This window comes from Paramisgurnus dabryanus, chromosome 9, assembly GCF_030506205.2.
Source record: "Paramisgurnus dabryanus chromosome 9, PD_genome_1.1, whole genome shotgun sequence".
Lineage (NCBI taxonomy): Eukaryota > Metazoa > Chordata > Actinopteri > Cypriniformes > Cobitidae > Paramisgurnus > Paramisgurnus dabryanus.
Genome location: NC_133345.1, coordinates 17,210,660 through 17,224,180, shown reverse-complemented (window position 1 = coordinate 17,224,180; position 13,521 = coordinate 17,210,660). Strand labels below are relative to the sequence as shown.

Sequence of the window (13,521 nt, the reverse complement as noted above, 5' to 3'; positions counted from 1 at the left end):
TCACCCCTCTGTTTACAGCTCGGGTATATGTGACTGTCCACAGTTCGTTCTACTGACGTTCACTCTCGTTCTCTCTTCCTTTACAGGCAGACACAATAACATAGTTAGTGCAACTTGGATACGTCTCACCTCTCTGCTGTTTATAGCTCAGGGCATGTATGACTGTTCACAGTTCGTTCTACTGACGTTCACTCTCGTTCTCTCGTCCTTTACAGGCAGCTTGGACACAATAACACAGTTAGTGCAACTTGGATACTTCTCACCTCTCTGCTGTTTACAGCTCGGGGCATGGATGACTGTTCACAGTTCGTTCTACTGACGTTCACTCTCGTTCTCTCTTCCTTTACAGGCAGCTTGGACACAATAACACAGTTAGTGCAACTTGGATACTTCTCACCTCTCTGCTGTTTACAGCTCGGGGCATGGATGACTGTTCACAGTTCGTTCTACTGACGTTCACTCTCGTTCTCTCTTCCTTTACAGGCAGTTTGGACACAATAACACAGTTAGTGCAACTTGGATACTTCTCACCTCTCTGCTGTTTACAGCTCGGGGCATGGATGACTGTTCACAGTTCGTTCTACGGCGTTGTGATCGCCATGTACGGGGGCGGGCTTACGACAGCGGGCCTGCACAGAAAGGCAAACGACGATGGTTTTCCTAGGGGTCGCCGGGGGCAAAAACCCTCTCGGCGGATGCGCTGATCAGCAGGGGGCGAACTGTCGCACCGTCTCGCCGGGCCGAGCGCTGCCCTATCCTCAATGCCCGTAGGCCGATCGGATACTGGACAGGGGCGCCCCTTTGTAGAGGCCACGGGGCGGCGGAACTGCTTCGCCTCTCACTCTGCCACAAGATAGAACACACAGGTAAAATAGCAATATACAGGTTCGAGGTTGTACTCACACACGCGCTGCCAGCTTCCAAGTCTTCACCGCCACACTCTGTAACTGTCGACACACAGGCGGGGCGACTTCCAAAGCCCACGCCGTCACTTTATACTTGGATCGCACCCAGCATACAATAATTAGTGTTACTCACAACCGTCAGCCTCTCCGTCTCCTCCTCAGTAGAAGGATGATGCGGGGTACGTCTGACAAGACACACAGCACTTGCACAGCAACCCACAGCAAATACACAGCACCACTTCAACGTGAAAGGTTTTTTTCAAAATGACATAGCCTCACCCACCACACTACAAGTGTACACACGAGACGCCCGACGTCCTCCACTTCGCTAAGGTCGGATGGGGCGATGGTACTACGGTCGGAGCTTTTGGTTCTGCTGCTACGGCTGCTCAATCCACTTATTCCTGCGGCTCACCTACCACGCTAGATCAGGGGTAGGGCCGCCTTCCTGGAGGCGTTCGATAATACACAGGTTAGTAGTTATATTTCAGTTAAATCCAGAGCCAATACTCACAGCGGTCCTCTTGGAAATTAGTTCACAAACTGCTTCGTTTACTTCCTCCTTGGTTACTCCAAGCGTGTCACAATCTCCATTGTTTTCTTCTACCCACAGGGTTTCCTCTAACAGTGGCATCCACAAAGCGTCCACGTGATGCAGTGCTCCTTTAAATATCACAGCTCCGTCCTTTTCGCCTCTCTTGGCTGCCGCACTCTTTCCTCTTGCTATAAGCACTCCGTGGATCAACGGCGCCCTCCGGCCCCTCCAAGGACGGAGCGTGTGAATTTTCTCTGCCCTAGGCAGCAAATGGAGCTTGTGCCCAAAAACAACTCTCCTCCTTGTGTTTCAGCAGAGCCCTTTTATTTCAAACAGCCTCCAACCATATTTCGCTACCTTAATCTCTCTCACCTGCGGCTCGTCAAGCCCTGATTCCGTCGTCCTGGCAACCAGGAAGTAAGAAGGTCCGTCCTCATATATGGCCCGATGGGGAAACTTTCCGGCGGAACCAAAACTTCCCGAACTTTGGTTCCGCCCTTAAAAAAAAAGATCGTCACCTTGTGACACATTCACCAGAATAGAACTGTGGGTTCACGCGCTCCTTTATAGTCTTATCATAAACAAAAATGCACGCAAGTTGTTTCTGGAGAGAAAACTTCAGACGCTGCGTAGAAGAGAGGGCGGGGCTTTCAACAGGTCACGTGTCTTTCCGGGACCGGGTAATCTTGTCAGTGTGAATGAATAAAATATCAAACTGTCCCGGAAAATTCCATAATGCCTGTCCCGTGTATCTTACGGCATATCTGTGTGAAAAGGGCTTTAGGGACAAATTGGTGTGTCACAGTGGATTCGAACCCTGGACTCTCACACCAAAGGCGTGTGTCTTATCTACTGCACCCAGTGGCGCCCCCAAACAGAATGAGATTTTTGTTTTTTATGAGATGAGATTTTTATATTTAAATAATAGTAGTAATATGTATTCATTAAAATGTACTTTAAAAGCACTATGTAAAAAAATTAAATACATTTGCCCATTCAAACTGACCCTCGGTTTTTTGAGCCAACTGGATTTAGCATGCAACCTCAAAATCAAAGAAGCATCCATTAATCTGTTACTTGTCTTTTAATCTGTTTAATATGCGCAATATTATCAATTCTTTGCTGCATCCTTGTCACTTTTCTGAGATTTTCGCCGTTTTGATCCTGTTACATTACTTTATTCTGGCGTCATCAGCGTCTGAGCGCGCTCACGAGCTTTGCTGTTGCTGCTGCATTTGGCTATCTGAGGAATTAAAACGTGTAAGAAACCCTCATTTCCAAACCCCAGTACGGTAATGTGCAGTTAACCTCCTCTGTGTAGAAAATGTATGGTTTAAAATGTGACAGTCTCAACGTTATATTAGTAGAGATTTCTAGATTCATCTTCTTGGTACAACGCCAAAGTTCGCCAGAGTTCACGGATCACATATGCTCACATGCGCTCACATACGAGGTAACATTTATTGCAAAAGTCCGTTCCTCATATAATTTTATCTAAACATATTTTTTTTATCGTTATTGAACATTGAAATCGATCACGTGGCTATAGCTTATATACTTTATGGATTTAAAATTACATTAAATGAAGTTTATTTAACTAAGTTCGGGGGGGGGGGGGGGTGCATGGTCATGTGATCCAACCAATCAGTGCAAAGAGGTGCCTATAAATGGCAGTCCCTCACCTCTGTCCCGTGACAGATTTTTTGCAGCATCCCTCCTCCACCCCATCACCTCACTCTCATCTAGATTAATTTATCACAGTTAAAGAGAGGGGAGTACTCTGGGTTGGTGCGGGCTAAAATTCCGAGCTCGGAGCCCTCTCCTCGGACAGCACGCCAAATATGCTTTATCTCATTCCCTATTGATTACATGTTAATGCGAACTCGTGAATTTCATAGGATAATGCAGCTGTTTTGCAAAATGTATTAATGACACAATTAAACAAGTCCTTAAACAAAATGTAAATAAACAAAACATGCCGTTTCAGATGTAAATATGCCAATATGTAATTATTCCGATTGAATAGTATTTGATATAAAAGTTAGTCAACACTTTTATTTTGGAGGTTTTTGCATGAAGGCAGGGGCGTTCAGATTGTTAGAAATGTAGGTGCCATGGAAAAGAATCTATAATATTTCGATTGATGTTTGTGTATGCACAAATTTCTGTGAGCTGTGCACACTGTGCCCCCTTAAAAATTTGCTGCATGACGCCCCTGCCCGGCACATAGGCTGAAGGTCTCGCTCTACTCTTGCCAGTGTACCCGCTGCGCAATTGCCGAAAAACGCGCTTTTCCCTTTAATCGCGTCTTCGCGCAAGTTGTAAATATGCAGCTCAAACAAAAACTCAGAACTTCGAGAACGCGCACGCAGGATCATTTGACATTGTAGAGATTTGTGTTGTGTGTGTGTGTGTGTGTGAGAGAGAGAGAGAGAGAGAGAGAGAGGTAAGATTGGTGCCCACGTCAAGAAAACTTAATAGAAGACTAGAAACGTGTTAACACTGGACATTGTATAGTTTAATAAAATAATGTATTTTAATTACACACATCAAACGTTGATCGATAGATACTCATCTTTAATAGATGAATACTATTCCACCATCTGATCTTTAAATTATTTGCAGTTTTTATTTGTCTCTAGTAAATCATATACTAGTAATAAATAAGAATAACTATACTCCAAGTAGCATTCAAAGCAAAGGTAAAACTGTTGACCATTAGATTCAGGCATTATACATTTTTAAATTGTGCCACCCTAAGATTTGTACTGGCCCCTCTGTGCCCCCCCATGAAAATAATCCTGGGGCACCACTGACTGCACCATCACTAAATATCGTCTATCACTCTCATTGCTCCAACCCAAATATGGGCATTTTGCTATAATAAACGACCTGTGGGATATTTTGACCTGAAACATTCTGGGCACATCTGAGAACACCTGAGACTTATATTACTTCTTGTAAAAATGGGCATAAAATGTATCCTTTCTAAATGAAAAAAGTTAATTATGATACATTTACATGGATTTAGACCACTGTACTGTATATCAGCGTTACAACTGAGTTAAATATTGTATTGATTGTTTATGTTCATTGACTGAGAATGGCACAAATGAACTCATGATTAGTGATTAGTAAGATATTATTGATTCTATTTTAATGCTTTTAAAATTGTTCAACTTTCAGGATAAAATAAAAAATTCAGATTTGTAATGTGACCACTACAGATGGGGGAGAGAGAGAGGGGCACAACCTAACACATTTTGGTTAAGGTCAATCATTCAATCATACAATTAAGATCAAATATTATGATTGATATTTTTTCCTGTTATATTGTATTTACAGTTATCATTTTGTTTAATGGTATTTACATTTATATATTGTTTTCATTTCATTACCATTGTATAGAGTACTTGAAGGTTACACCGTTATAACTCTTATCTCATATGGTCTAGCGGTCAGGAGGATTTATGGTTTTCACAGTGTTTGACTCCTGGTACGAGAGGTTTTTTGCAGTTTTTCCAGTTTAACATATCGCATTACTGTATGCAGTCTGTGATCTGAATGAAACATTAAATCCCTCATATCTGCACCGGCTGGATATTAAGTAAGCTGTTATGTTGATAATGTAAAGATCTGTAAAAGCATTCATATGAGTAACTGGGAAATCTATTATATATAATAACAGTCTAACAGTTTCTGAATGTAAATATTCCACCCACATTCACGTTCACTTGGCATTTAGCAGAAAATGGGGGGCTTTTAGATGCAGTTTGTGGTTTGGCTGAAGTCAGATCTGTTCGGGCCTTGCACAACTGTGGTTTGTATTTTTCAGGGAATGTATTTGGCAGAAACCGCACAAGTCTGCTGTTCTCCCTCCAGGGTTTAATCTCATAGTGAATTAGACAGCAATTAACTCCCATTAAAGTGTGCTTCATCTCTCTCTCTCTCTCTCTCTCTCCCTCTCTCTGTGTGTGTGTGTGTGTGTGTACTACAGACAGTATAAATGTGTACAGAATTAATGTTAATTAAAGCATGTTGTTAGAAATGTCACCCAAAGTATTTAGTATCATTATTCTTTTGCATGTTCTGCAGTATGTATGTAAACAACCATATGTTTCCAACAACTTAATTACAATAACAAATCAAACTAATTTACAACATAATAACTTAAAAATATAACCCGTTTTTAAAACAGAAACAAATTAAAACATAAGTCTGACCGAATATAAAGACTGTATGGATGAGTCTCTCACTGGTCAGCTACAATCATCTTCCTCTTCCGCTCCACAGGACTAAACTGGGACATAAATTAAAGTCAGACAGAGAAAGTTCATGACCATCTGTCTATTAAGATGTGACAGCTGACCACACACACCCTTCAGCCTGCGGGACCGTCTTGCCATCTGCCCGCACACTGACCCTGCTGAGAGCCATGAGCTATCAGAAACTACTAAAGGACAAGAACTGATCAGAGGACAGACAGACAGACAGACAGACTCAGAGTGTGTTCACACCTGGCCGATTTGGTTCAATTAAAATGAACTCTGGTGCGATTGCTCATTTTAGTGTGGTTCATTGAGTAAGGGTGTACAGTACCTTCATTATGTGAACCGTACCGTACTCAAGTGCGTTTGACCCCAAATTACGGTTCGTTTGGTTAGTGTGATCACTCCGTACAGCTTTGCAGTGGTGGTCTCTGTCAGGGTCCTGCTTACCGTGCCGGAAGGTCTATGGCTATATGTACATAATTATAATGTACTCCATCGCCCATATCTTCCAGTTTGATTTAAAACAATCACATATTTTAATGATGTAAATGTACATGGGTAGGGATCATAAACTGTGGTGATTGTAGTGGGGACAATCACTCTTGAGTATGGTTAAGTATAATATGAGTGCACGCTAAAGTGCAGTTTATACTCAATTGTAGGTTCTACGTCATAGCCACACAGTAGGTTATGCGTAGCTCCGAGTATCGTCAAAATTTTAACAGCGCATACAATCTACGCAGACCGCAAGCATTGTGATCGGTCCACTAGAACCCATCTCATCAAGCAGGCATTTCCGGGGTTTACTCGCCAAGCTGCTTTTTCGAGTTGCACTGCTGTTATACACGTGGATACTGCCCACTAGTGGTCTGCATGTGTAATTGCACATTGACAACGACGCAGAAGTATGAAAACCGATGTGTATCCTATGACATTGAGGCTATGCCGTTATGAGCCCTTAAGTGTGAAGGATGCCACCTGAGCCTTGGTGCGTACGAAACAAACGGACAACGACCACAAAGACTAAGATGGGTCTAGTTTCACTTCCAAATGCACTCTTGTGTAGTTTGACTGAAATGTAAGGACATGTAAATGAACCAAGGGTAATAAGATGCAATCTTTAAAAAAATCCCACACTTGGTTAACAAGCATGGGATAAGTTGTTTATTATACCTTAATTTGCACATATAAATAAGGAATTCCTGGTGCTCTTTGACTCTTTTATAAGCTCTTGACGGATTTTCTGCAGGTAACAACACTCTTATATTTACATGCATACAATGAGTGCATTTAGCTGACCAATCAGGTTCTGACCTTATTCTTATGCCTTTGGGTTCGGTTTAGTGAGTACACTAAAGCCATTTTCACACAGAGATAACGGAAAATGCGTCCGAGATTTGTTCGGCATCGTTTGCGTTTTGGTTCACTCACCCTGCCAGTGATTTTCTGGAATCTGTGCGTGCATTCACACACAGTTTGAATTGCTTCAATGCACTTTAATACGCAAACGTCCTAGAGTCACGATTCAAAGTCAGTGAAGGCTGTTTTATTTAGTGAATATTACAGTACACTTTTAAATAGTATGTAAAAACTAAATGAACCCTGATTGCTTTTCATGTCCGTCAGGTGAATGTTTCTGTTGGTGATCTTTACACCAGAATAAGTTACAAAGTGGACCAAGCTTTAGTAAAAGTCTGGTCACACGTGACACAGCCTGATGCTTGTCATGGTTAATCCAGGGGGAGTGACAATTTGGCATCTCCAATTCACGTACAAATAACGTACAAATATTTTATCGGATGTGCCTTTCGTTTACACGGTGACAGGCTTAAAAACGCAAAAAAGTGAAACCACCTTCCGGAGTGGAAATCTTAAAAACAATCTACTGTCGAATCCCCGTCTAAAAACGCAAAAGTCTGCTCACGATGGCTCTCGTTGAGTACGCGTTTACATCACAGACATGATAAAAAACAACAAACATGTGGAATTATTTCCATACGTCAGACCTTCAAGTTGCCATAGCAGCTCTGATAAATATACAAGAGTATTTCCAGCAGTTATATGAAATATTCACAGCTAGAGAAGGTATGAATATCAAATTGTTGATGCGCCGATTCGTTGGAGGCAAACCAGACGGCTTTGGACGAGACCTGGGAGAACAAGGAAGAAGGATTTAGGCAGGTGCGCGGACTTGGTGTTGTTGTGTGTCAGTGCTTCACATTGCCACCTAGCTGCCTGGAGTGCATACCACATCAAATATTACACACTTTTGCGACACCATATGCACGCAGAATTCCCCCTCAAAACACTCGTATAAACGAGGAATAAAAAGTGATAACGCAACGCCGTTTCTTTTTCAGATCGTTTCCGTCTAAACGTAGCCTGAGCCACTGTGCTGACACAGTTTTTGTTTTTAACTGAATAGTTTGGCATAGAAAAAAAACAGTAAGTGTTGGGTAAGTTACTAAAAAAGTAATAACTTACTAGTTACTATTAAAGTCTTAAATCATATAATTAGATTACTGTACAAATTACTCTCTCCAAAAAGTACTTAATTACTTATTACTAATATCTTTCTAAATATTAGTTGGTAAATTGTACAAAGATTAAAAGTAGTTAAAGTTAAAACAAGTTAAAACGACTAATGAATCATATAAAAGTACATCAATTATTCTGGTCACACTTTTAAGGTCCAATTCTTACAATTAACTAACTATAACCTACTTTTGCCCCAATATAGTCCTAATTACGGCTTATTAATACTTAGTAAAGTAGTTAAGTTCAAGTAAGTATTGGTAGGAATTGGATTGGATTCAGGATGTAGAATAAGATTTAGCAGAATCAAGCATTAAAGAGCACCTATTTATTTCCTAAAAAAAAGTGATTTTGTGTTTTTGGTATAATACATTGTGTTTGCGTGGTTTATGGTTAAAAACACATTATTTTCGACATACCATACATTTTTGTAGCTCTAGATTTCACCCTCTTCCTGAAATGCACGGATTTGAATATCTCTGTGTCCCTTATTGGCCAGCTAATCTGTACGTTGTGATTGGCCTGAATACCTCTGACATCAGCAGGAAATGTGATGCTGCTTACCATGTTTGAAAGATTTGCGCACAATGCAAACAGGAGTTAACTCACAGGCTGAGTCCGAAGCGGGAGGAATTATGCAACCCAGTCTCACCCCATTTCGTCAATATTTGACGACACTTGACCATTCGTCATATGTTGACGTGAAGGGTATACCTTTCGCGTCATTTTTTGACGAACTGGGGACTTCAATACTATTACGTCCGTTGCATTCTCTTTCCTATTTTATTACCATTTGCGCGTCGGTTTAGGGTTAGATTTACATAATGACATCCCTACCCAAACCTAACTCTAACCCCAACGCCAGGTGACAACTGTTTCTAACCCCAACGCCAGGTGACAACTGTTTAATTTCGCGTACACTGTTTAATTTCGCGTACACTGTTTAATTTTGCGTAATCTAACCCTAAACCGACGCGCAAATGGTAATAAAATAGGAAAGAGAATGCAACGGACGTAATAGTATTGAAGTCCCCAGTTCGTCAAAAAATGACGCGAAAGGTATACCCTTCACGTCAACATATGACGAATGGTCAAGTGTCGTCAAATATTGACGAAATGGGGTGAGACTGTGTTAAATTATGATAATGTTGGTCTTGTCTACATCACCAATCCCAGGAAGTAAACTGTTGCCTACAATTCATGTGTTTGTTGTAGTCCAAGAAAAGTTATATTAATGCTTACAACTAACCAGTTAATAGTGAGAATTGGAAACCAGTGTTTTTGAATTATGTCAAAAATTATAGGGGGTCCCCTAGCTAAGCCACAACCACCCCTTCATTATAAGGTCGCATTGATATAACAGAGTAAGATGTGATCCTGGATCAAAGTTTTAATCAATGAAACCCCAAATTACCTTTAACTCAAGCCCTAACCATTTTTTACCCATTAAATTAGTGTGAAACAGTAGTTTGAGAAGATTTTTTTTTAAAGCCCTTAACTCAATCCTAAATCTAAATTTAACAATCTGTCAATTCCTCCAGAAAACAGCGTGAGGCGCACTTAATGGCGGGGTGCATGATCTCTGAAAGACTATGTTGACATTTGAAATCACCTAAACAAACACGCCCCTACCCCAATAAAATCTGGACCTTCTTTCGGCCCGACTCCCTTTTCCAAAGTGTTTTTCAAACCTTTAAGAGTTTACATTTCTTTCAGACAGAAATCGTTTGGATAAGTTTATTGCAAAATTGGGACAAATAATGGACAGTATTGCTTTGTGGCAGTGCAGCACAAGAATTTCTAAGTTATGTAGTATTTTAATTTTAATAAAAACCAGGGGACCCCCAATTGATATTTTTGTGCTTTATAGGGGGTCCCTCAATGCTTGTAGGAGGCCTGAGACCACCCCAGCCCCCCTTAATAATAACAGTGTTGTAAACTACTCTAGAGTGTTACCATTATTCTTATTAACTGACCAAAGTATTTAAAGAATACATAAAAACATGCACTTTAACCTTAGACATTATATTTTGATGTTAAATCCACTATTGCATTATATATTATTGATCTACAGTCTGTAAACAGTATTTAGTTAATTTACATCAGAAGTGACTGTAATTAAATTACTGAGTAATCCCTTACCTAACCTTTTCAAGGAGAAAGTAATTAAATTAAATTACATTAACTACTTACTTATTAACTAGTTATACCCAACAGCAATACATAAACATCTTGAATACTGTTGACATGTTTCATGTTTTTTTAGCTTAGTCCAACAGCATTACAGTTTTACCTCAATGACCTCTACACTTCTAAAAACTATACGCACAAAACGATGCACTATTTAAAACTATAATATACATGTAATAAACAGTTCAACAATTCCTAAAGTGTCATTTACACAGCATTGTTTGGAAAAAACAGATCCTTGTTTTTTTGGCTGAAAAATATCACCTTATGATGCCACAAAACAACACAAAACAACAACCTCTACAATCTACAAAACATTCTTCACAGGCAAGAGATCAACTCACACAGAGTTTCCACTCTTAATGTTTTTGTAGGCATCACAATGTCTGAGCAGAGGGGAGAGGGGGAGGAGAGAGAGAGAGAGAGAGAGAGAGAGGGAGGGAGGGAGGGGAAGGAAGCGAACGAACGAGAGGAGAAAGTGGAAGCTAGAGAGTGTCAGTAAAAGAAGGCAGTCTCACTGCACAGGGAAAAAAAGCGCCCAACAAACAGCTCTCATTGTGCCGGTTATATTCTGAACACGGACAGCTGGTGCATTTGAGCCGGAGGAAGAGTTTTCATTGAAGAGGAGAGGAGAGAGGATCAGTCTGTGTGGAGAGATGGACTCAGATTCTGGAGATCAGAGTGAAGGAGAGCTCTCTCCAGGTAAGACATCAAGCTTTCTGATCTTTGCTTTCTCAAACGTCCGGCACTACAGGCGAGCGCAGACACGTGCTCTTACTTTTCTCATTAACACATTTCACATTCATCATGATGATCAGCTTCCTCATGCAGCGTGACAGAGCTGTATGTATAAATGTACTGTGTGTGTGTGGAGGAATAGTAAAGATGTGATATTTGAGCAGTGGAAAACTAAAGAGCGGTACTTTGGTTTACGACTGAGGTTACTGGCCAAGCAGCGCTGTTATCCAAAGGTTCAGAGCGTGATTATGATACAGCGTGTCTGTCTACAGCAAATGCAAAATGACAGGCAAGAGGTCTGAAATAAGAAGCAGATAGTTCCTTGGATTTTAAAAATAAAGTCATGTAGTCACGCTTTGAGTCAAGAGTTGAGTGAAATGACTCTTGATCTCTTGGACAACAAGGAAATAAGTGTCTTGCGTCTCATATAAAGTCATCCCAGAGACTATCAGAAGAGATTTCAATGCAATCAAAATACAGAAATGTTTATAGGAACTCAAATCAAATCTTGTGAATTTATATAATCTGAGATGCTGGCTCATTTAATACATACACTCTTAATCTTACTGTATGACAGAGTTGTTTAATTTTGTTTCTCTAAATAGTAGCATGTTAAAACTAAATAGACATTTACAAGAAACATAACTGGATTTTTTCTTGATCCATAAAAGGAGCAAGCTTTCGGTGAGCATTTGGCTCTGGCTAATACAGAAAACTGCAGCTAATATTTTGATGTTGGCTTTGTATTTTCAAGACAACCTCACCAGATCAAAGTTTCATAAACCAGTCAGAATGTTAGAACTTAACTTTTTAAAAAGACTTTCATCTCCCATAAAAGCAAACACTGAATTGAAGAAATGTTCAATGAAAAGTCTCATATTTCATTAGCTGAGCTTTAAAAGCTGATCTCTACTCTTAATCCAGTGCTGATGAAGCAGAAACGTGTTCATGTCAGTCATGACGTTATTGGTGTTTGTTAGACGTCATCTGGGCTCTGTATGAAACTCTGAGGGTAGGTTTAAGGTCTTTGGCTACTGTGTGGTTTGGAGATCTGAAATGAAGACTCTTTCATGTTTCTGTTCTTCCACTGGCAGATCAAGCCATGCTTTCTATTTTCTCTTCATGTTTTTGGCTGTTTAAGTTAACAGTTTTCCTCTTGCTTCAGCCTCAGATGTCACACCTAAAGTCCATCCACCGTCAGTATGATTTCAACTGGAGACCAGCACTGGATTAAGGGCAATCGTTGTTTTATATTTATCCAAGTAAAAACAATTTTGGCTGGTACAGTCAGTTCTTCGGGGGATGTAGCCTATTTATCGCTTGAATTGCCAAAGCTTGCCAAGTTCCTGACATAAACTCTTTAAAATATACAGATCTCGGAGGTTTATTTAAGGAGAGTAAGCAGAGCTGTATATTTTACTTTGATTTTAGTTTTATGCCTAAATAGCAAAGTTGGTGGAGCATTGCATTGTGCAAACGTCATGAGTTCAATTGTATAGCCTTAAGTTAATGAAGCACTGTAAGCTATTTTGAATAAGAGTCTGCCAAATGCATGGATGCAAAATACAAGCTAACTGTCCATTATAGGTCTTATTTTATTAATGACTTGTTCATGACAAAACGACAGCTATGTTTATGTTTGGTATAACTACTCACCTCGCCTACTCCTTTCCTCATACTATAGTATTGAAGTAGGCAATGGCTGCGTCCAAAAACTAATGTGGCTTTCACACCAAAAGCAAATTCATCGATTTATGTGAGTAGATTACATACAAAGCCAACGCAAAGACGCAAATAGACACAAACTTGCACTGGGCGATGTGAATGACGGCGCAATTGCTGCTATTCATGAATATCAGTCATGTGACCTTTTACGTCATACCGCCATCTTAAGTAGCTACGAGTACCAGTAGGCTACTGACAAGCATTGGCTAGCTTGCTACGATTTACAAATTTCTTAGCTTTTACTGTCTAGGATTCTGACGGATACGGGAAATGGCTACAAAAGATAACATTTCGCACCTCGACTGTCATGAAAAGAACGCTACTTTAAAAAAATTATATCTTGGTTAGGGTGTGATGCCTACTCGATCCCTGATGCGTTCTTCCAGCCGCTGCTGACACTGCTAACATAAAAACTTAGCTCAAAGTATCACCTGGATCTCTACATATGAACGCAAGCATTGAGAACATTGTTTGTGTACACAGAGTTTACTAAAAAGAAAGGTTTTGAACAACTGACTTTGGTTGTTTTGGTGTCCGCTCGCCATCTTTGCCAGACATAAATAATCGATTTCCGAATACGAATGAATTGATCTCAAATGAGGCTCCTTTTTCAACCAGAAGG

General features: G+C 40.3%; 1 protein-coding gene across 1 annotated transcript in view; it reads left to right on the top strand.

Annotated features, from left to right (window-relative positions):
- The first annotated feature begins 10,899 nt into the window (after window positions 1-10,899).
- tnfaip8l3 (tumor necrosis factor, alpha-induced protein 8-like 3) overlaps window positions 10,900-13,521 on the top strand; it is a 30,622-nt gene continuing 28,000 nt past the window's right edge. The window contains exon 1 of the mRNA XM_065265119.2: window positions 10,900-11,138. Coding sequence (XP_065121191.1) covers window positions 11,093-11,138 — 46 coding nt within the window. The 5' untranslated portion in view covers window positions 10,900-11,092. The remainder of the gene's footprint in view (window positions 11,139-13,521) is intronic.